This window comes from Notechis scutatus, chromosome 1 (assembly GCF_049901735.1).
Source record: "Notechis scutatus isolate UNSWTSFEM ecotype Mainland chromosome 1, rNotScu1.2, whole genome shotgun sequence".
Taxonomy (NCBI): domain Eukaryota; kingdom Metazoa; phylum Chordata; class Lepidosauria; order Squamata; family Elapidae; genus Notechis; species Notechis scutatus.
Genome location: NC_142009.1, coordinates 316535076 through 316559224, shown reverse-complemented (window position 1 = coordinate 316559224; position 24149 = coordinate 316535076). Strand labels below are relative to the sequence as shown.

The 24149-nt window shown below is 37.8% G+C and overlaps 2 protein-coding genes across 10 annotated transcripts in view; one reads left to right on the top strand and one right to left on the bottom strand.

Moving 5' to 3' along the window:
* Positions 1 to 400: 400 nt before the first annotated feature.
* AP5M1 (adaptor related protein complex 5 subunit mu 1) lies at positions 401 to 13509 on the bottom strand. Of its 8 annotated transcripts, XR_015746908.1 has the most exons (10): positions 13216 to 13350; positions 12241 to 12553; positions 9265 to 9910; positions 7723 to 7950; positions 6838 to 6977; positions 4213 to 4298; positions 3029 to 3144; positions 2372 to 2468; positions 1958 to 2116; positions 401 to 418 (listed from the first exon to the last, which is right to left on the bottom strand). XR_015746908.1 is itself a non-coding variant. In XM_026670212.2 (9 exons), the coding sequence occupies exons 2-9, from the start codon at positions 12306 to 12308 to the stop codon at positions 2034 to 2036; spliced, it is 1464 nt and encodes a 487-aa protein (XP_026525997.1). In that variant the 5' UTR covers positions 12309 to 12439; positions 13216 to 13509; the 3' UTR covers positions 1811 to 2033. The 8 variants fall into 8 exon arrangements, 5 of the variants coding, with proteins under 5 accessions (XP_026525997.1, XP_026525996.1, XP_087808538.1 ...); XR_015746909.1 differs by lacking the exon at positions 401 to 418 and having other exon boundaries at positions 1811 to 2116; positions 2372 to 2492; XM_026670212.2 differs by lacking the exon at positions 401 to 418 and having other exon boundaries at positions 1811 to 2116; positions 12241 to 12439; positions 13216 to 13509.
* Positions 13286 to 24149, top strand: part of EXOC5 (exocyst complex component 5) — a 24810-nt gene continuing 13946 nt past the window's right edge. The window contains exons 1-5 of one of the 2 annotated variants that reach the window (XM_026670210.2): positions 13286 to 13605; positions 18670 to 18764; positions 19742 to 19889; positions 20622 to 20816; positions 23201 to 23265. In XM_026670210.2, coding sequence (XP_026525995.2) covers positions 13498 to 13605; positions 18670 to 18764; positions 19742 to 19889; positions 20622 to 20816; positions 23201 to 23265 — 611 coding nt within the window. In that variant the 5' untranslated portion in view covers positions 13286 to 13497. Of the gene's footprint in view, positions 13606 to 15051; positions 15271 to 18669; positions 18765 to 19741; positions 19890 to 20621; positions 20817 to 23200; positions 23266 to 24149 lie in introns of those variants that run through there. The other variant, XM_026670209.2, reaches the window with a different exon arrangement.

The following is a 24149-nucleotide window of genomic DNA, read 5'->3' as shown; positions in this document are numbered from 1 at the left end:
AAAGATAAATAAGACAAAATTAGCACGTCACATCTGTGGCCTCTGGTTTATTTTAAAACAGGATCAACTTAACGACTATATTAATGCCAGTTAAGAAAAGCATTCCTCATTTTTAGCATTCTAGGTTCAAAAATTGTTCCTGGTGTGTAACAGAATTTTTTGTAAGATGGTTCCATAAACAAATTTGAGAAAAAAACAAAAATTACACTGAAAAATAAGACCAAAATGTATAGGAAGGTTGTCAGTTTCTTGTTTTCCAGAACAATGATATGGACATATTGCTGTTAATATAGATGTTAGATGAGACAATACGGGAGGCTGGATATCATTTCTGACTGCCCATCACAGCTGTTTCATCCATGTTCTGCTGTAAGATAGATTGGTGTCTTGGAATGTAGTTTTAACGTAAGAGTGGCATCTAGAGAAAAAATGCCAGTTATGGCACAGATGCACTGACAGTTATTGAGATTCGGGGAAAACCATTGTGTCTAAACAATTCATAAAAGAAAAGGATACAAAGGCATGAATTTTCTTCACTCCTCCCTTTTGTTTTTAGACAATTCTGGTTTGTCCACTTTGACAAAATAGTTCAGAATGAGGTTTGCAGACTTCCAGGTTTTCTTTCAGAAGACACAACTTGAGCCAATATTTATTGATAGCACATTTTCATTTTGCACCATCTGGATGTATTGCTTTTTATAATGCATCTTTTTCCCCATTTACTTGGAGTGATTTGCAGCAGCCACTATGTTGAAGTGTCTTACTTGTATGTGTATGTGCATGTATTCTAGATGAACCTTTTAATTTCTCAAATGTGATAAAAACAATAATTGGTATTTTCTCCTTTCCACTATAGCCTTGTTTCATATTCAATATTTATCTCACTGAAACAGGAGCTGCCATTATCAATATAACTACAGAGTTAAATTATAGCAATGAGCCTTCATGTGACCAACTTCAAATTTTTTGGAGAACAATCATCTACCTGCTGGGTGGCAGACTGGAGATAACAAGGAGTGATATAGGACTGAAATGTCATTGTTCCAACTGGATTAGAACATAGATTTCTTGATCTTAATTCATTTTACTAAGAACTCCTAACATTAATATTGAAATTCATTTAATTAAATGATGTCGATTTCAGCTCTGATTTCTTGCCCAAGCTTAACGGGAACAGTAGTTTTTATGTATAACACAGCAGTAGTTTCTTTTGAAAAAGCAATTCTTTTGTCCTAAATCAAGAGCTTGTTCTGTTTTATTCTTTTAACAGACAAATGACTAACAGTGTTAAAGAAATGTCTGGATATTATTATGTTCAGGCAAATATTTTAAATACATTCTTCCTCTTGAAGGCCTATTCTTCAGATACTGAAGATCGTAATTTCAGCTACTGGAAACTATAGTTTTAAAAATTGTCTGTGGAACTAGTTTACCAATGATTTTTATGTCAGTATAAGGACAGAAGTGAAGTAGCTGTCAGCATAAATTGCTGCCCTTCTCAGAAATAAAAGCAGCAAAGAAAGTTGGCAACTTATGCATAACAAGATTAAACTTACAAATTCAAGAATATTTTCTACAGTTTAAACTATATATCGGATGCATCTAGCATACATCTAATTTGGTAGAAAAAGACTGGTTGCTCAAGGTAAAAAGCAAAATACTTTTCATTATGTATATAGACAGAGGTACTTCTAAAGTTCTGTTTGTTCAAAACATTTTTTGAAGGCCAGTAATGTGAAGAAATGTTGTTCAGCAACTTAGTTAAGGTTGAGAAATGTGACAGTAAAATCAACAATACCTACAAGAAAGATTTTAATTTCCAAGTAATCTATTTGGCACCAGGTCAGTTTGACTGTCCAAGAGTTATATATCAGGCAATGTCTTTAATAGTACATTCACAGACAAACTTTAGACATTTTAAATCATAGATAAATGATCATTTAATATTTTGTTTTACCTTGAACAGAAGCTTTGAACAGATGTAAAATACTTTGGCCATATATTTTTTCCTAGTACAAAACCGAATAGAAAATTTAGAAAAGTAAAGTTCTATATATAACAGGTGCTGGGGCTTTGGAATTCCAGATGTAGTAATCTGATGAAAGTACCTCACGAGCTAAAATTCAAAGAAATTGAGAAAGTAAGTTCTTAGATTGATTATATCCTAATGTACAAAATACATTTCATTTTTTTTAATTTAAAAAATAATGCTTTCATAAGACATAATAAAGGGGCAGAATATTGTAACATAGAGATACATGCTTCATTAAAAACTCAAATTTTCAGACCAATACACAACAAAAAGACATAAATGTTTGGAAGTTAAATGTATTTGCTTCAATTTAAATTGCCAAAGATGAAATATGCTCACCTGTACTGATCTTTGCTTTGCCCGATGAAAAGACCTGGATGGAATGTTGGTCTGTGTAACATCCAGTAAGTGTGAAATCCAATATTTTAAAATAAAGCTAAAGACAACCAAGCAAATAACACTGAAAGAGAGATGCAGTGACTCTCATTTCTGTTTTTTTGGGGAGGTGGGGGGAAGGGAAGGGAGGGCAATATACTAGCAATTTATATATAATTGACCAACTGCAAAGAAATGCAGCAACCAATTTAAGCATGCAGATGATTGGTCAACATCACACAAAGATCTATGTATCAATCTACAATAAAGTATTGTGTTCAACATGGCTGACTTCCTTATTCATTTGTTTTAAACCAAAAGTTAAGTTAGCTACAATATAGCTTTTTGAGTAATTTTTACCTTGATAAGATTTTTAAAAAAATTGAAAAAGAAAAAAATCGGCCTAAAATTGGTTCTTGCAATGGCAACGTTCTCATACATACAACTGATTCTAAAATGAGATCTCTTGAAAAGATTCTTATTGTTCTTTCACCCAGTTTGAAAGCCTACAGCACCAAGGAACTTCCATCCTCTGAGCACACAGATACCATTTTCTATTGACTGCAAAGCCAGATAATAAGATCTAGTTTTCCCCATTTTCTCTTAAATATCGTAACTTACTTTAACATATGCAGTATTTCCAGTACAAACAGCATCAACTGGCTGATCCTGATTTGTTGGACCAAAAGCAACACTCCCAGTAAGAGAAATTTCCAGAGATTTGGGAAATTTTTGCCCTTTAAGAGTAAAAAAAAAAAAAGAGGGAGAGGCTAGAAATATTTCACAGGAATGATTCCACAGAGACTATTTAACATTTATATTACATTTCTTCTACAGGATAAACTATGTAGGATAACAGATATATTGGTCCTTCATAAAACAGATGGCAGAAGGTCAAGAACAAAAGCAGTGTGTGGAGGATCATTTTACTACTCAGAATACATCTTCTCACCATGTTCTTCAGTTTAATGTTCTTCAGTATAAGATCAGACTCACTTTTGGTATTGGAGCCTAACTCAGAAAAAGCAGGAAAGTTTGCAAGATATTTCAGGATAAAAAAGCCAGAAGAATCCTGGCTTACAAGGATGTTCATGGAAGAGGTGGACATCTGACAAAATAACCAAGAAAAAAATATATCTCCAGGTGCCATTAAGGTTTTTGAAAAATTCTAAATAACTAATTTTCAGAAATAGGTAATAGAATTAGCACACCATATGTGGCAAATAAAAACAGAAGGGGACCCAAGAAGATAATAAAGCAGGGGAGGGTAGTTTATAGCTAACTGCAGCCACAACTTGACACGTTTCAATTTTTGATAGCTTTCCAAGTTTGCACAGTTGAAATTTTGGACAAAAATGATTAAAATAAGCTGCAAATAAAAGGTTGCTCATGCCTTTTGATCTCATCTGCTACTTTGGAAAAAAATTCTGGAAAAATGGTAAAGATGTTTTACAAAGCGACTTAATTTTCTTCCAGATAGAGAAGACAAGTAAAGGCCTAGGTGAAAGAATCTACCTTTGGAATTGTCTGGTTTATCAGAGGTCTCTAGGATATTTTAGGAACACGGGAAGCTGCTTGAATATTAGCATTGCTTTGTTTAAGCCCAGTATTGTCAATACAGAGCTTCTAGCAGCCTTTGGGTAGGAATTTTCCCCACTTTATTTGGGATTGTCTGGAATTAAATGATAAAGCACAACACAAAATAAATTCCTTTGTCCATTAGTAAACAAAGCAACCTGCAAGGTGTATCCAAACGAAGTTGAGCCTTTTCTTGGATCAGATGGGGCCAAATATATTTAACTTACCTATGAACCAAATCAGCAAGCTTTTCTCTTTTGATACCTCAAGTTGGCCATAGCTGATTTTGTATTCCAACTGAGTAATAGGACCTCTAAGAATCAAGAACAAAGCATTATTTCTTGTTGCAGAAAGTGACTCTAAATGACTTTATTATTTAATAAAGCAATTTTGAGTAATTTCTGAACAACTAAGAAAAGAGCACATGCCTTTTTTATGAATTATGTCTGACACAAATCAACAACTTATACCAGTTATTCCCACTCTTGGTGCCCTGTAGATATATGGATTTCAACTACCAGAATTCTCAGCAAAGGACATGCTTGTGGGAGTAATTGTGTGACATAAAATCCTTAGATCTGGAATGTATCCATTTTTCTGGAAGGCTGGTAAGTAAATAAATTCCACATTGAAGTCATGGCTTGGGGATTTCAAATGATTGTCACAGAGAAAACTTACAATAAAGCATATTGCAATTTTGTAATCCACTTAACTAAAATTCAATCACATGATTCATTCATTTAAGTATTTCCTGAATGGCCATTTTCATCTTCCCTTTTTCAAAGCTTCACATGTTATTTCAGTATTCAAGTTAACTATGTTGTGTTGTATATAGGTAGTCCTTGCTTAATGTTCTTAAACGGAACCAGCAACACTGCTACTAAACAAAATAATTGCTAAGTGGGAAGTCACATGACCATGACTGTGTTTTTTGGCTGGAAACAAGATTATTCAGTTTTACACATTGGGCTTTTGTTTGACTCCTAACTATTCCGCTTCCCTTTGGAATGCTCAAATGCCTGCTTGCTGTCTTGTATTGCACTGAAAGTCCAATGCTGGGAGCCATGGGTGCACTACAAAAATAGATTATGGTGCTAGGGAAAATGAAAATATAGAAACAGTAAAAAAAATCACTCAACTGTATTCTCTACAGAAATCAGAGCAGAGAGACTTGATTTTGTTAGGATGGGGTTTGGGTATGTTTCTCTCCATCTAAACCCCTTAAGTTTCTGGATTCTGAGTCAGAACCTCAATAGCATCATTTGGACATCAAGCGCTGAGAGATACAATTGGTTATAATCAGCATATTGTTACCTCATGCCATGTTAATATCTGGCAACCTCAGGTAGATGTTAAAACAAGAGTGGGGAGGGAACTGAGTCTTGCGATATACCACACAGAAAGGATCAAGTGTTAGAGCCCTCCCAGTATAAATACCAACCAGAACTGCATTGAAGGAAAATCAGTGAAACACCAAGCTTCCTGCTCATAAGCCTGAATCTGTACAGAAGTAAACCATGATTGATAGTATTAAAGGCTTCTGAGAGATTAAGGAAGGCATAGAATATATGCACTACCCCCATTTTTATTCTATCCCTGGTCATCTACAAGCATGATCAGTGTCATTTCTTTACTATGTTCAGTCAACTGAAAGGGATCCCTGTAATCTGTTTCCTCAAGAGGCTTGTGAAACTACTGGTTGACGGCTTTTCAACAACATTTCCCAAAAAAGAAAGTCACGAGACAATTCAGAAATTATCCACTACTACTTGGTCAAAGAATGGCTTCTTAAGGAAGGGATGGACCACTATTCAGGCAAATTCATCCTTTCATTCAAGAATAAATTCACCACTATTCAGACCCAACAACTTGTCATCTTCCAGAATAGCAATAACATTTAGACTTATATATTGCTTCATAGTGCTTTACAGCCCTCTCTAAGTAGTTTACAGAGTCAGCAATCTGGGTCCTCATTTTACCGACCTCAGAAGGATGGAAGGCTGAAGCCAACCTTGAGCCAGTCAGAATCAAACTCCTGGCAGTTGGCAGAATTAGCCTGCAAGACTGGATTCCACTGAGCCACCATGGCTCTCTAAAGAATGCTTTAAACAAACAAAAAGGGATGTATTGAGTTTACATTCTCAGGCCCAAGCAGCCTATTTTCTGAGGACAAAAATCTTCCCACATAACAAGATAAGTAATCAATTCAACAGTTGTAGTCCAGTTCAGAGTGAATTTAAATGAATTTGCCAGATGTCTTGAAAAAAATTGTCACAACAGCTCTTCAGATGATTTTCTGAATCATCTCTCTCTCCCCATGGCCCTGTTTAAGGTTTGAGCAGTTTACCTTTAACAGGGCCAGAGTGGCAAAGTGCAGAGGAAATATGAGAGAAAAAACACCCGCATTTTGCCACTCTTGTCATGATGTCATCCTTAATAAAGGCCGTTATCTGTGCTCAGTCATATGTGTCCTTCTCCTTCCTCCAGTGGTGCTCTGCTGCTTCATCTCTCAGAGCTCCACTGAAAACAAGAGGGCATCACAGGCAAAAAAAATACTACAACGTGTGATCTGATCCAAGACTCCAGTCGCCCTCTGACTCCAAGAGGAAAGTAAGGCCTGAGTATGATAAATAGTCAGAAATCTCCCCAAGCATCCTCTAAAAACCCAGTAGGGTCTATCAGGTGTCTGGCAGACCAATAACATGGTTCCTACCTTCTTGAAGTAGTACACTCAGCTACTCTGGCCATTTTTTTTTCCTATAAATGGAGATTTTTCAAGTACTCCCCAAAGAACAATGTCTACAAAGAAGTCTTTGTTTTGTTGATTTGAGGGAGGGAAGGATTAGTCTTACCTATTAAAAAATGGAATATAAGCTTTGCAGTATTCAAAAGTATTTTTCATACTTTCGTGAAGTTTCAAGTGAATTGTGAACTTCCACTGTGATTCTTCTTCTTTCAACTGATAAAATCCCAAAATAGGTGGAACTGGTACCTGGTTGGGATACACAGAAATAAATATTTGAATTTGTTATATTTCTAAATTAAAATCATTTAATGTATTCTATAGATTGTTGGTTTCCATTTTTGTATGTTGTAAAGCTACCCTTAGGCTTCCTTTGGAAGTATGTGATAAGGGTACACATTCTAAAATAAAATAAAATAAATTAAAATAGGATGACAGCTTCCAGATGTCAGATATACTCTGTGATTGCTAAACAGTAAGATAATTAGGCAGAGAGTGCTTAATTCTAATGGAAAATAGGAATTAACAACTCATTTGCAAGCTAGATTCTCTAAACCACTGATCAGCAGGGTGCTGGAAATATTTCTAGGATGAAGGCCAAAAGCTCTCCTAACATCACACAAAGCATGTAATAAGCTGGAGGGCCATTGCTAACTTGAAAATTCCGTTCAGAATCACATAGTTGAGAAAGGATCATCTGTCATGTTGAGAAGCCAAGCTATTGCCAAGAAAGATACTGGGGCTCTCTTGTCTCTCAGAGATGAAAATTAGGTAAAAAATCAACTCACATGTAAAAACCTTACTCATTAAAAGTTCAATTCAAGGCTTTTTCTTCATAATAAATTTAGATGGGCATTTTTACTTCAATATGCTTAACAAATGTAGCCAAACTGTCCTATCAAATGTTTTTTTTCTAGTTTGATATTAGGAGCCTTTGGTAAACATTTGATGTTGTTGTTCCTGAACTGGTTTGTTACCAATCGTGAAAACTTACCTGGGAAGTGTAAAAGCACAGATTAAAGAGATCTGAAGGCGGTATCAGAGGGAATTTGTAAGGTCCACTGAAAGCTGAATCGTCCATTGCATCAACACTACTGGAGGTCAGAATAGCAGAATCAAGGGATGTTACACATGGGTGGACCAAAATATCTTGGAGAGGAGAACCATTGGCAGGGAGGTTCAAACCAACAGTCACATTGGGAGCAGTGCCTTCTATATCACACTTCAAACACAAAAACATAGGAGAATAGGAAATTACTGGTGATCAGCCTAATTTAATACACTTTCTACAATAAATTGTATACTATCTTGTGGCAAGAGGAAATCTCAACTTTTTTCTTGCTTAGAGTAAGGAGTGGACAAACATTGTTTCAGTAGCTAAAATGAACCTTAGTCTTATCTATTTTTAGTTAGCTTTCATATCAGAACTGAGTTTTTAAATTATTTCCTTACAAAATATAAGCACAGCAAATACAAAAACTGATGTATAAAGTAAATTTATTACAACCCTCAATTTTATAAATGTTGCCTTATACAAAGTATGGTGATTCATTCAACCACAATAATATACTCTGATGAGCAACAGCCTTCAAAATGTTAAGCAAGAGTTGTTTTTGCCAAGGTCTATGGATACTTTTAATAGAAATTGATGGTAAATGATTTATGGAATCCAACATACATATTATAGCATAGGATTATAGTTATTTATTATAACTTTAGCCTTTTTTAAATAAACGTATTGATTTTTATAAACTATTTTCATCTACTGCATATGCAAATAGATAACATCTAAGTTTGTTTTCCAACCTGGACTTCATCATTTATTGTAAACTACTCATTTTTTAATCTAGAAAATAAAGGTTCAAATCTCTACGGAGTTGTCAAACATATTTGTTGCAGTCTTGTTTTTTTTAGTATAAGACACAATGGGATAAGTAGCAATTATTTTGGAGTATGCACATATTAGATTACGTTGCCAGTGCTTCTACTTCCATCAAACACCATACCAATACATGATTTAACCATAATTGGACTTCCAAAGGTACACAGGCAAATAAGATTTAGAGCGGTCTAATCTTTTTGCTTTTCTCTTCAAGTCTTCCATGTCCATTTATAGGGGTATATGTGTTAGAAATGGGTTACTGATTCTCAATTTGACCAATTTTATAAGGCTATTATGTGTGTTTGTGTGTGTGAATGAACTGCATATGAAATGTTGTATACTGAAATATATACATTTGGTAAATAAATAAAAATCAATGTAAAACTGATAAAAAAATTAGCAGCTTGTACTGTTACCAGCAAAATTAAGCGTAAGATATGCAAAAGCATAACTGTAAAGTGAGATTTTCATTCTGTTTTAATTTACCAGAATGACAGAGTCTAACCCCCCCCGGTATCTTTCCTTTGGCATGCTAAAGCATTAAAAATATTAAGTTCAGCTTCTTTACACACCAAGATGAGCTGAACAGTTGCTTTTCCAGATGCATCCATGTGTCAAATAGGTTATAGAGATTTGCAATAGGAATCATCTCACCTTGCACGTTATAGTTCCATAAACTTGCCACATGTCTGCCACATCCCTTTGGTCATACTGGACAGATTTGACTTTTTCAATGATACAGATATTAACTTGAGGTTTTCCCTTGTATGTGTTGCTTCTCCAAGCTGGTGGTTTCTGAGTGTGACTACTTACAGCAACGTGACTGTTTTCCAATGAACCATTTAAATTTGCATCTAATGGAGTGCCCAGAGGACAGGATTGCATAACCAAACTTGGAAGTTGGGCAACTTTGGCACTCCTCTCTGCATCACTCTTCTGATTAGAGTTCATAAAAGCCAGGAGTCCTGATAAGAAGTCAAAAGCCTGAGAGATTCCACTGATACTGAAGAGAGGTGGTCGTGGCATAAGGGACTGTTCAACTAAAGGGAGGCCAACATAAATCAGTCCACTCTTCCAGAAAGCTACCACAGGCCAAAGATCCTTCCTTTCAACCTGCAGGGTATAGACTGAGGTCTTGTTGATTCTGGAACAGCCATCTCTACACTCCACAAAGTGTTGACCTTCATCTGTCAGCCTCAATTCAAAAAGTAATGCTTTAAGGAAGGGACCGTCTTCTGGTATTGACACATAACTTGGCCCATTGAAAAACTGTGCTCGCTTTTCAACTGTGGGGTAACGTCTGCAATATGGAAATAGAAGTACAACAGAAATATTAACATTCTGTACTGTCTTCCTGCTTGCACAAATCTGGAATCAGGTACAAAAGATCACGTCAATCTGTTATTATTCCACATGTATAAAACTTGAAATACATTTGGAGCTAATTTTATAAAATCCTGTTCTAATTCATAAACAGGCTCCAACATATTTTTTATGTTAAAAAGTAAGCATTTTATGCAGTGACACAATGAACTTTTTTGCAACTTTTATGTTCTTATATTCATGTATTCAGCTCTCATTTCACTTGAACAAGTACTCATACCCCAAATGTATCTCCGTTAGTGATTGCAGAGATGTCTTATCTTAACTGAGGAACTCAGAGACTTGCTTCTTCATAGTTCTGTGACCAACAAGATATGCTAATCAAAAAGGGACAATGCTTGCATTATTTGCCACCCTAACTATCTGAGAAACAATGTTTTGTATTTCTCTGGACAGAATGGTTGACTATCATTGGCTGCACTGGTGTCTCTCCTTACTGATTAGCCCGATAGTTAATTATGTCATTATTCAGTGTGAAGGAAATATCAAACACTTGTAATATCACCAGGAGAGCAGAAAAACGTATTTTTTTTTAACAAATGGGTTTAACTATTATGTTGTGCAATAATTATTTCTAAAAGACTCCTTTGTCAGAAGCAAGACTTTCCTCCCCCAAATTAATCTAATTCAAAAATGTCAAGTTGACAGTGTAACTTTAAAGTATATAGTAGGAATGAACAAAAGGGAATAATTGGTAATATGTTGAGTTGGTATTTGAACTTGGCACGGTGGAAGAATATTATTTGTTATTTCTAATTCCCAGTTTGACTGAAGGATGCCTGAAGAGTTCCTGAGTCTACACTGCAGAGTACAATTACTGCTATACCTAAACAATCACCATCACAGTTTGTGTACAGATTTTTCAGAAACAGTGTATATTCTTTATGTTTTTAATTTCAACTCTTGCAACATTCACATGAAAGTAAGGGCTTGTGGGTGGCAGAGTATATTCTTGTTTAGATATAAACAAGTTTTTTCCATTTTGCAGTGGTGTGAATGCTTATTTAAACTTTTTTTTTTCAAGGCTTACGTTTCTGATTCTCTTTACTGCCATCTATGGTTACCAGTTATTTGCAGCTCTGATATGGAACTTATTCTGGCCTTCTCCCCAGTCTTTGTTAAAGAAGAGAAGAGCAATTATACTCCATTAATAACTCATTTGTTATAGAAATCCATAGTCTCCACCCATCTCTAGTACAAGCTGCAAGTAGGGCTGCAATATCATAATATTTCTACAGAGATAATGACTCATACAGAAAGGATTTAAGATTTCTAGTGTTTATGCTTATGTAACCAGAATTAAGCATAAATTTAATTCTGGTTTCAATTCACAATCCTCCACTCCACTTCCCCAATAAAGTTTAAGAGCCATTGCTCATTTTAAATAACAATGGGCTAGCTGCTAGACAGATCAAAGATCTAAGGTTTCCTCTGTTCCCAATGTTAATTTCTATGCTTTCAAAAAATCATAGGCACTGTAGATTAATAATGTAGACACTTCTCTGTGAGAGATTTCAGTCTTTTGGAATCACAGCTATCAGTGAGCCTTGGAAAGAATGAAAAAAGCTCTAAAACACACTTAAATTTATATATTAGAAATGGCCTTTCCTCCAATGGCCTCCTAGCTCAGGGGTATCAAACTGGCAGCCCATGGGCCGGATTTGTCACATGCAGGCCACGCCCACACCAGCTCCACAAAGGGTAAAAACGTCGCGATATGTCATGTGACAGCAATGTGATGCCGTGAGTTTGACACTCATGTTCTAACTTATATGATAAAAATGTCAGCATATTATTGCCTGGGGTGGTTCTATAACAGAGAATACTGCATTCTACTGAGACAGAGTTTTTATTTTATATTGGTAATTCCAAGTAAATTTGGATTGTACAAGGTTATGAAGGAAAGAAGTTGCAAAATTGCTGTTTGTCCACTTTAACCTATACTTGTACATTCTGAGAGCATCTCTATACAGTAGCAGACAGTTCATTCTCATTACTTGCTTGATACCAAAACTAGGGATATCAAAAACTGAATCTGAATCTGTCTGCATGCAAACATATGCTCTGCTAAATTATAGGTCCTCTCCTAAAGACGGCAGGATGCTCACCATCCATTAGCTCAATTCACGTGAGTTCTGCTTTAGAGTATAGACAGAAAATGATAGAAAAGTCAGCATAAGGTGCCAGTATTTGCAGTAAAGAAATGTATGTTACACAGGCTTGGAAAAGACAAATACACTGTATTACCTGGAAAACAGCACAGTGCTTTGTACTTCTTGCTCATAACTGATGAGCCATAGTCCTCTCAGAGCCATCACTGATAATTAGCAGACCAGAAGATCACTTTGTCCATGATAGCTTTACTGCCAAGAAACTTCCAGTTCTGGGCATTGTTTGATGTGGCTCATAAATTCTTCCTTCTCATTTCCAGCGCTGCAACTTGCTTCTGCATGGGAGGATTGGATTCTCTTACTCTTCACCATACTCCCTTTCCATAAACACACCATCAGGGCACTTATTAGGACACACTTCTTTCGTTAATTACATTCCACCCAAAAATCTAGGGGAGACAGATTAGGGAATCTTAAATGTATTGGACAAGAGGCTTTCAAAAGGAAATAAGGCCCCCTCACCCCAAATTAGACCCAGCCCATTCTATGCCTGGAGTTACACCCCAACAAACACCCCCGTTTTGTAGGTCAGCAGTTTCTTGTATAGGGATTCCCAACTTGAAAACCCCAGTTCTAGAAAGAGGATCTCCACCCAACCTGGCCCTTATAGCAGGGCAGAGCCTCCAAATTAGGAAGAAGCCCAGTTTCCCTTCCATGTTAAGTAGTGTAATTATTCCATTGAGAGGCTTCTCTGCAAGCAGAAAAGGCAGATTCTTTTGCAGCACACAAAGCCTCTTCCCTAGTCAGTGTCTCCCCTCCTTCTTATAGGAGACAGCCTCCTAAGCCAAGGAGCCGCACTCTGCCCCCAAATGCTTAAGGCATCCCTGGTAAATTAGAGTCCTTGCTCCAAAAACGCCTTCCCTCATAGCAAGAAACCGTTTCCTTAAAACCCCCTGAGACAACAGGCCTCAACTGCGCCGAGCAGAGCCCCCTTTTAGAGTACGCGGCCTCCTCCCGCTGTTACTCGATTCCCCCCTCAACCAGAAGCGCTTCCGCCACCCGTCCCTCCTCTGGGTGACGGTTTGAGGAGGCCTTCGGTCCCAGCGCCGACCTCTTCGCCGGGTCTCTCCTTTTCGCCCGAAATGAGCGGAGTGTGGTTGCACCGGAGGGCCGAGAAGACGACAGCGGTGGCGGCGACAGCAGCTGACTGAGGCGCCTGGGCGGAGCCACCTTCCAGGCCTCACCGCGGCTGCGAGCCGAGCAGCCCCGGTGGCCGTTTGAGGGGGGGGCCTATGGTTGGTTTCCGAAGGAGGAGGAGTTGGAAGTTGCCGCCGCCGCCGCCGCGGGAGCGGCGAACGCGGCAGCTCGAGCAACCTCGCTGCGGGAAGAGACAATGGAAGAGGCCTGGCCTGGGCGCCGGCCGGCCGGCCTGAGGGGACGGATTCGGGAGAGAGACGGCGACGGGAGTGCCCTGGCCGCGGTCACGCCCGAGCTCTTTGAGGTAAATGTTGGCGGGGGGAATGGGGCGCCCACCCTCCTTTTCTTTTCCTGCTGCGAGAAGAGGACCCTTACTGCGGGAGAGATGGCCGAGGCCGCCCCAGAGATAAGCCAGCGGCCCTCACCCGGGGGCAGGTGGGTGGGAGTGATTGCCTCCGGAGGAGGGCGGCGGCCAGTAAGTCGCGCGTGGGAGAAAAGTTGTCACGGGAGAGCTCAATCCTGTATCGGCGGTGTGTGTGTGTGTGTGTATGGACTTTTTTTTTCCCCCAACAGGGAGGGTGCTTCTGGCTCACACCTTCCCCTCTGGCTCACACCTTCCCTTCCGCCTGAATAATTTGCGCTTTCTGTGGGTTGCTGACGCTGCCCGGTCATGGAAGCCTCGCGGGGGGGGGGGAGGAAGTTGACGGGCCGAGGGTCTGTCAAGGGATTCATGAGGGAGAAAGAAAGGGGGGAGATGTGCCTTTGCTGGAAAAGGAGGGGGAAGTGCCTTTCGCAAGTGTAAGAATGAACTATCTCGGGGGTTGGAAGTCTGGAGGGGCGAGAAACAGAATGATGTTGTGTGAATTGAAGGTGATGAAAGAGAAACGGTGGAAACAGAAGAGGCAGGCTGCACGAGACCTAAGAAAACCACCCGGTCCGGGCTGGAGGGACGGAGCCACGGAGGTCGCCGAAGTCAGGCTGGAAAACCACAAGCGGCCGCGGCGGGGAAAGGCAGGCGGTCGCTTCCCACCGACCCACAATTTACCCCGGGACGGTGAAGGCCGCAGAACCAATTCCAGCAACCACCGGAGATCAATGGATGCTTGACTGGAGACCGGAAGAGAAGGCGGAAGCCCAGATAGGCCGCCATCAGACTTCCAAGGATGGCTTTAGCGAAGAGGCAGAGCTGAGATGACCGGCACAATGGGCAGAAAGAGAGAGCGTCGTCGATGGGAGCCACTCGGAGCCGAAGAGGCCCGGAGGAAAGAAAGAAGCGTGGCGGCGGAGGGAGACGATGATGGATGAAGAACGGGGGAGGTTGGAACTGGAGGAATGTTTGGAGAAGCGGAGCTTAGTTCCCTCGAAGAAGGGGGTATCCGCGGGTTCATTGCCTGAGATCGAGCCAGCGGTCGAGGGTCGTTGGGAGAAGGGAGAACCGAGAGCCAGATGTTTAGGAAGTTAGGCTGTGCAAGATCGGTGGGGGGAAATAGTTTGAGGACAAAACTAGAAAACAGTTGGGGCAAGAAAAGTGAAGAGCGGATTGGGGAAGGCAAAAGGAGTGTATTGAGTGGGAAGAGGTGAAGGTAGACCTCCCTCTCCCAGACCGGGAGGTGGAGGAGAGAAGTCACTTGCAGAAAGAGGAATGGATAGGAGAGTGGAGAGGATAGAGATTGAAAGGGTGAAGAAATGACCTCTGGGAGAGAGGACAGGATGATAGAAAGCACAGGGAGTCACTAACCATTGCCCAGGTGAGAGTGGAGCAAATGAGAAAAATGTGGGCAGTCACTTAAACTGCTGCCCAGAAAAAGAGCAAATGGGAGGACAGGAAAGAAATGAGAAGGGTGGAATTGTGGAAGAGTGGGAGGTAATAGGAGCTACTGGATGTTCTTAATGTTGAAAAGTTCCCCTACGTGATTGGAGTGAAGAGATGTCTGAAGAAGAGGATCAAGCTAGTGATAATCAGAGAGAGGTAATTGCAGACAATGGGGCAAGCTGTTCCAAGGGTGGGGGTTTAGGAAATTTGAGACCAATCCCCTCTTCCAGCCTCCTTGGTCACACTTAAATAATTAGCTGGATTGCTGGAACCTAGTCCCAGGTTGATGCTCTTAAATGCTAGGTGTGGCTTTAATAAGACAATTGTGACATGACAGAGAATAAAAAGGTAGATGTGGTATGTATCACTGAATCCTGGGTGAGTGAGGATGAAGTGTCCTGAGACTTGGGTTTCAGTAGTTCCTCACTCCTTTAGAGGTATAACAAAAGGGACCTGGAGGTGTAAACATTCTATGCAGGAGCTCTCCTAAGCTAAATTATTTTAGATATTTTGATACTTTGGGTATTTTTGTTGTTCACTGTATTATATGTTATTGATTGTAAACCACTTAGAATCTGACTATTGTAGCATAAAAGCATTTGGAATAAATAAATTGTATCCCAACTTGTCATGTAAGATTATTTTGGCAAGATTATTTTGTAAACAATGATTTGCAATAAAATTTGGAATGGAAATGAGTTTGGAAAAAGATGTACAGTACAATGAGGAAGGATGACATATAGGTTTCCAGTTGTATTCATTACAGTCACACTATTTGAAAAGATAGTTTAACAGTAATCTTTAATAAATGTTTCTCCCTGTATAAGCTCCATTTTGTTTACAATTGGTGTTCTTAAAAGAGGAAAAGCTTGCACAGTAATATTGATAATTAAGTATTCCACCTCATCAGCTATTTTGATTCTGTGACAGCATTCTAGCAATCCACAGCTGTGGCATTTTGAACTGAGAATCCTTCATTAAAATTCTAGCTACTAAGGGAGTAACAGATCAATATTTAAGTTAAAGGTCTTATAGGCTCCTATTTTCATAACTGCATTTGCAGCAAATGTTTACCTGCTAGGAAGGGAATTCATTTTCCAAGATTGTCTTAAACTACAATTATTCAGACACAGCACTCTGGAAAAAAAATGGCAATGCAAACTTCTCTGGGCACAAAATAGGAGCAAACTGGGCTTTAAATTTCCTTTACGAACAGATTTACTAGGGGCTTTATTTTTCTGACCTTGTTTGATTCCATTAAAAAAAAACAAATGGAGTGAGCATGTCTATAAATTTAGGGTTAGAATGATGTTAGTAGTATGGTATATGAAAGGTATATATAGGGAAGGAGGCATGCCCTGGAAAATGAAGTCTCAGTTGAAAATCTTTGCTCATGCTGAAACATGGAAAAGTTAAAATCTCTCCAGAACATTTTTTAAAAGAAAATTATATGTCCCTTCATTGAAAAGTCACAATCCTCCTTCCTGCTGCATCTAATTTACTAAAAAGTAAGTTGCATTGGATTCATTGGCTGAATTCATATAATACCTGATTTTTTTTAGCATGACACTGGACTTCTTTGTTTTCACTTAGTACTATGTGTGAACCATTCACATTATTCAAAAAGGCATAGTTAAAATAACTCTAACTTAATAACAAAACCTAACTATTACAGGGCTACTAGAAATATTTCAGAATGACAAATCAAAAGAATATCCCAGAAGAAGCAGCCAAGAATTGATAACAGGGAATCCATAAAATCTAGCAAGCCATAAAGCCATATTTTAAAACCTGTTGAAATGGCCAGCCTTTTTTTTAAATCCCACCACCACATTGCATTAACGGTGAATTAAGATTGGTCGCCATAATATCGTTTTGTGGAGCACGTGTTCTACTTTTTGAAGATTGCAACTGGGAAAGCCCTTTTCCTACTCTTCTGCCTCATGAAGATTTCTAATGTTTATTTGTAAATTCAGAATGCAGATGCCAGACTTTTTGATTTGTCATATTTTATGCTGGTGAGAGATCTTTGTAGAAATCCAGAAATACCAGTTAGTACAGTACTATTTCATTTTGTAAGTAAACCTGCAAAACTGAAGTTTACATACTGCAAAATTCCAATTGAGGTCTCAAAACATCAATAATTATGACCATACTATCTTTGTCCAGAAATATGCACTTTGAGAAAGGTAATCCATAGTGTCTAGTGTCAAGTTAATTACTTTGTTCCGTTCTCTAGCTTCAAATATTTCAATTTATAGATTCCCATATCATTTCCTGTAGAATACTTTGGAAGTTCAAGTTCAACAGCTTCCTAGATTAGAGGAAAAGAATGTAAACTTACTGGTTTTCACCATGCAAGTTAATTTACATGAGTTAAGTCAAAGACAGCCTTTGCTCTCTGAACAAGAGATCAAATGTTTGGTGGTGTTTTAGAATACCTAAATGTGATCAATCCCAAAATACTTTTGATTTGGAAAAGCTTTTTTTTCTTAGTGTTTTTTTAAAAGCCCTGTACCTCCCAATAAATTAGATATTAATGTTAGATTAAAAAAATAAACAAAAAACTCTGGTCTTTTTTTCTCAAATGAAATTAGTACCAGCATTGTAATAATTTTATATTTAAACATGTTAATAGTTATCATTAAAGTTTTCTGACAGTAGGTCTGTATAACTATTGCATTCTGTACACTTAAAATTTAAAATCTGAATTAACTTTTAAAATACAGATAGCTTTCCCCAAAGACCTACAGTTCAGAAATGTCATGTAGAACATGAGAGTGACCAGGAGGGTTTGGGGTTTATAAATGTGCAAAATGGGAGTGGTGAGATGAAAGCCACAATGGTGGAAGAAGTGGTGGAGTGTATTTAAGAAAAAATTGGAAAAAAAATGAGTCATGAATACAGCAACGATTAATTGGCTTCTTGAAAGCTTACCTCTGGTAATTTTTGGAAAATGTGGATGCTGGAACATGTGTACTTATACTATACTCTTATCAAGTGTATTCTTGTGAAATTAAAAGGCAAACATTTTAATGCAAAAGAGGACGTTATGGAATGTGAAATTGCCTTATATTAAGGCAGACCACCCTTGTACGAGCAGGTCCCTGAAATATGCCGAGATCCTTGTAATAGGATAAATTTAGGATTTTAAAAAAGACACCTCCCATTGCCCAATCCAAAATCCTTTTGAGCTATTCTGTGAGAAAAGCTCACCGTATGACATGTTAGCCTTAGTGAATAACACTGCCGAATGAATTAGTAGTAGAGTAGACTGAACTTTGTTATTGACAGGTCCTGAAGTGCAGAAGGCTGGCAATTGCTACTTATGATTGCTAATTAAGCAAACTTTAAGTGAAATATTTTATCATTTTCAAAATGTTTAGTTTTTAGATGAAATACACAAATATCAGAAGTGCCATTGGTCTTATTACGAAAATGCAGAAAAAGTGATTTGAATAGGTTTTTTTTTTTTTAGTGAGATGCAAACAAAATGTAGACTATATTTCCAACTGTGACTCCTTGTAAAAGATTCTCTTTTCTTGTTATGGCTAGGAGCCCTTTGTAGCAGATGAGTACATTGAACGCTTGGCATGGAGGACTCCCGGTGGAGGCTCTCGAGGTGGCATGGAAGCTTTTGATCCCAAAAGGTAACACTTAGCTGCATAATCCAGCCATACAGTTTGTACTTTAACCACCTTCAGCAAAGGACAGTCTTTCCACAATTCAAAGAAATATCCAGTAAGCACACCAGCTGTAACTGTGAACCCGCTCCCATCCACCCAAGCAAGCTTCTTAAGACATTTTCAGTATAGCTTAGAATGTGGTTAGAAGAGAACAGTTTTCTTTTCAAAACATAGATTGGAGAGCAAATGGATCTTATGCAGGCCAATCAACAGATCATTTTAGCTTCTGTAAATGATATTACAGGTTTAGTGAATTAATTCAGAGATGGAATAAATTAAGGGCATGTAACATTTATAAATTCTTGGATTAAGGAGAAGAAAACATAAGAGAATAACAGAGTTGGAAGGGACCTTGGAGGTCTTCTAATCCAACTCCGTGGCCAGGCAGGAAACCATATACTATTTCAGACAAATGATTGTCCAATGTTTAAAAACTTCCAGTTGGAACACCCACAACTTCTAGAGGCAAGTTGTTCCACTGATTAATTGTTCTCACTGTCAGGAAATTTCTCCTTAGTCTAGGTTGGTTCTCTTCTTGATTATTTTCCATCCATTGCTTCTTGTCCTGCCTTCAAGTGCTTTGGAGAATAGGTTGAATCCCTCTTCTTTGTGGCAACTCCTTAGATTTTGAAAAACTGCTGTCATGTCACCCTTAGTTCTTCTTTTCATTAAGACTAGACATACCCAATTCCAGCAACCATTCTTTATATGTTTTACCCTCCAGTCCCCTAGTCATCTTCTTCATTCTTCTCTGTACTTTTTCTAGAGTCTCAACATCTTTTTTACATCATGGCGATCTATACTGGATTTATTTGTCAGTGTTATTTTGCAAAGGCTTTGTGATATTTATGTTCCTTATGTTGCATAATATCTCATTTTAGTATCAAGAATAAACATTTGCATATTAAAACCTGTCTTATTAAACTGTTTATTCTCATCAGATTGCAAGAAGAATTTGTAAATCATATCAATGAACTGAAGTTGTTGGATGAACGAATCCAAAGGAGGGTGGAAAAATTGGAGCAACAAGTCCAAAGGGAAGCTAAGGAGTTTGCCAAGAAGGTTCAAGAACTGCAGAAAAGCAACCAGGTAAACAGGAATTGTTCTGACTCATTTCAGTAAATTATACTTAGAATGGCTGAGGTTGAATATTGTGCTTCTCCATAATGTGGTTGATTTGGTTTTGGTTTAAATGTGTTTTGAACCGAGCTGCTGTGGTTTGTAAAATCATGGTTTAGAGCTAGGTATTACCTTTCTGCTGGATTCTGTTCTAAATGTTGCATGAAAAGATGTCATTTTAGTCCATGAAAATTTAATGCAGTAACAGTTTAGGCACACTATAGTAATCAGTAATTCTTATTTCAAGCGTACTTAACTGTAAACAAAATTTGAGAAATATTTGTCCTTTATTGATCACAACAACTCAACTTACCTTGATATCTCTGTACCTTTCCTTATACAGAGATTTCTTTTCAATTGTTTTAATTACATCATATGAAATATCTACAGCTATTAACTAGCCCTGCTGGAATATGGACAAATATATGAAATTCAAATTTGTTTGGTGGAGAGCTTGCTATAATTCTAAATTTCAGATGGAAACTACACGCTGATCTTATTTTATTTCAGTGGAATTAATTTGGTTCCAATTAGTTAAAATGTTATTTTTCATCCATTGATCTTTAATTTTGGTAGGTGTTTGCTGAGCCCTGAATCATCCCTTATATTGGCTTCTGAGCTTTTACTTGAACTGAATGTTATTAAAGAACTTGATTTCCATTCATTATAGAAAACACAAACATTTTTGTCTATTTCTCCCAGGTTGCCTTCCAGCATTTCCAAGAACTAGATGAGCATGTCAGCTATGTGGCAACTAAAGTCTGTCACCTAGGTGACCTGCTGGAGGGGGTAAATACACCAAGGCAACGGCTAGTAGAGGCTCACAAACTGATGAAATACTTTAATGAGTTTCTAGATGGAGAGCTGAAGTCTGATGTTTTCACCAATCCTGAAAAGGTAAGACCCATCAGCCAGATTGAATGAGGTTACTCATGATAAACTGAGTTGCCCTAATTATAATTCTTGCTACAACTTTTCCACAATTTAGCTCCCCGGTGAGCAACTTGTCCAGGCTCCATTGTTCCTGAGTGCAGATTAACTTCATTTGTCTGCTGATTCAGCTATTCTCAATGTGGTGGTGCTGTCACTTTTTCATTTTGCAAAATCATAAGCAACTTGAAAGAATGCTAAGAGAGTAATCCTTTAGAATGCCTTAGAAATCCCTTATATTCTTCTTCCGAACATCATGCCCTAATTCTTCCTACTTGTGAATGAACATTTTTTCCAAACATGATCCTTGAGAAATCTCTCAAACAAAATCTCTTTGTATAGATGAGTATTTTCAGGGTGTGTATTTAGATTTCTTCTTAAGGCATACAATGAATACTGAGGTGCATTGATAAAACCTAGCAGATGTCAGAATTTTTTTTCTTGTGAATCTTAACCGCAATTTCAAATCGGTATATTTTTAATATGGGGCCATTTTAAATATGGATACAACTCTTAGCCACCTGCTGCATCTCAACCAGGAAGGGCATTTGGAGCAGGGCCCTTGATGATGGATTCTGGGCTATGGGAGGAGGCATTATTTCAGATACTGTGGTTTTATAAAAAGCCATTATTCCTAGCCTTTTAAATAGTAGCACAGGAGCAGGCAGCACAAACTGAATTTAATGAGAATGTGTTGTCTATGTGAGTTGCTCATAACTTATCCCTGTCTTTCTGATTCAGGACACATACACTCAGGACAAATTTCTTGGACCTACCAAATGCAGCTGAGCTGGGACAATATCTCCCAATGATCTCTCTGCTCCAGTTATTTTGCAAGTCTTGTTTTCCTTGCCAGATCTTACAGGGCTTTTTATCATTCATACTGAAAGCTGCTGAACTAGTAGAGTCACACTCCCAAATCAAGTTCCTAGTGTATGTTATTATCATAGTAATCAAAATAGTCTTAGTTCTTCAGTCCAAATGAAAGCCTGGCTGAAATAATTCCAAATAATCAGCATTCTACAGATGTCTTGGAATTATGAGGACACCACTTTCTCAGTCAGCTTAGCCCTCAGTAATATTTGTGAGACTGGCAGATAGTTTCCAGCTGTTACAAGACAAGAGAGAGTTTATTTAAGAATGGGTCGGGAAGAATACACTTCTCCCACAAGGAAGCAATTATTTGCCTTAATCATGGGGCCGTCCTCCCTGCTTGATTAAGTTAGCTAGAAAGAAAAAGTGCTGAAGAAACAGAAAGTGGTTTTTACCTCTCCAGCATTTTGTCTTAATCCGTTAATTCATTCTGTACCATCAAGTCGGTTTTGTTTTCCATTTCTTCTTCCAATGGTATATTCATCACCACAATGACTGAATCCATCCTTGCTTCTGGTTATCCTCTTCATTTTTTTCTTTGTACTTTTACCAACATTAGAGCCTTTTCCAGAGAGCTAGATCTTTGCATAACATATCCAAAACGGGACAAGCCTGACTCAGTTGAAAATTCTGGGTTGATTTGTTCAATAATCCATTTGTTTGTTTTCTTGGCTGTCTATTGTATTTTCAGGAGTCTTCTCCATTAATATTCTCTCAATACTCAATACTTGCTTCTTCAAAATCCAACTTTTACTTCCCCATAGAGTGTTGCAGGAATACTGTTGCTTATACAATTCTGATCTTTGTAGGTATACACATGGCATTTGAATGTCTTTTCCAAGGCCTCTGTTGCTCTCTATCAAGGGCTAGTCTGTGGCATATTTCTTGAATCTGCATCGCTATTAGATCTAATTAAAGCAGATTGGAGTGACTTTATTCCTGTTCCTCAAATGGCAACTTTAGCCCTATTAGTGCAGTTACGTGCTGCTGAAATCATTGGATAAGGAAATATGACTGAATCAAAGGTTGAATGAATTTGTTGGAACAGGGTCCTCTAATAGTACTGGCTCTGGTATTAGATCTAGAAATATCATCTTGGAAAAAAGTTAGTCTCGTACTGTATGTGCAATCAAAAAACATATTTTGCTCAAATTACTTTGTCCAGTGAAATAAATGATAAACAACTATGCTAAAAGGATAGACTATGTAGGAACTGAAGCTGGTGGAAATGTCCCATAAAGATTTTAATTCTTGTATATACAGGAAATAAGATGATTATATTTATATATACGTACATAAGATAATTTTTTAAAAAATAAATTTGTTGTGGGACTGATTTTGAGGAACTATGTACTGGTCACTCAGTAAATAAATGCAATGAGGGATACTTCTCCAAATATTTTTGATTTTTACAAGTTAGTGTCATTGAAGACAAATCAAAGAAGACATTGAATAAACTTTATGTCTTTTCCTTATAGATTGAAGAGGCAGCTGATATTATCCAGAAGCTGCATCTGATAGCACAGGAATTACCTTTTGAAAGGTGAAGTGTGACTGATAGCTATACATTATCTTTGATTTGTGTTTATACCAAACTAGATTTTAATTCTTTCTACTAACATTTTTGAAGAAAGTGAGTCAAATTGAAACTCAATTGTGTGATGAATCAAAATGAGAAACTTAATTTTAAAATTGACTTAAAACATAGGAGATATGTTTTACAAAGATCCATGATATTTAAAAATCTTTTGAACTTATATATTTATTTAATGTATTTATACGACTCAGCGGTTGAAGTTTTCTAAATAGTTTAAAAATAATAGAAAATGTAAGTAAATTTACTAAAAAATGAAATGAAGGGAAACCAGCAGCCATGCAGTTCTCAAATATTTTGGTTTCAAAACCCTTCTATGTTCTTACAAATGACTGAGGAATCCAAAGAGCTTTGGTTAGTGAGGGTTATATCCATGGATATTAAAAATTAAAAGCCATTAAAAATGAAAACTGAAACATTTAAAAATATTTATTGATTTGAAGGGGCCTTGGAATCTTGAGGGATCTCCAGACTTTACTTTGAGAACTGGTGGATTAAGGAATAGAAAATAAAGATCTTCATTTGAAAGTGCAATAATCTGTTCTTTGGCAAAAAAAAATCTCTGGGTAGAGCTTCCATATCCAACATCACCACTGCAAAATCTTCTGTCTAGTAGCCACCCTCTTCATTTTATTCACAAGGCTTCAGAAGCTGGCCTTAGAAGCTGTTAGATTTGTTTGGCGGAAGCCACTGCTTCAGGTGACTTGCAGCCAAGTGACTTAAAGATTTAATGCCACCACTTTGAAAGACCCAAACACATAAGCAGAGATGAGAAAGCCCTGGCTTAGTATATTCTCATCTTATTTTGGAATACCTATAGCTATGTTACCTTT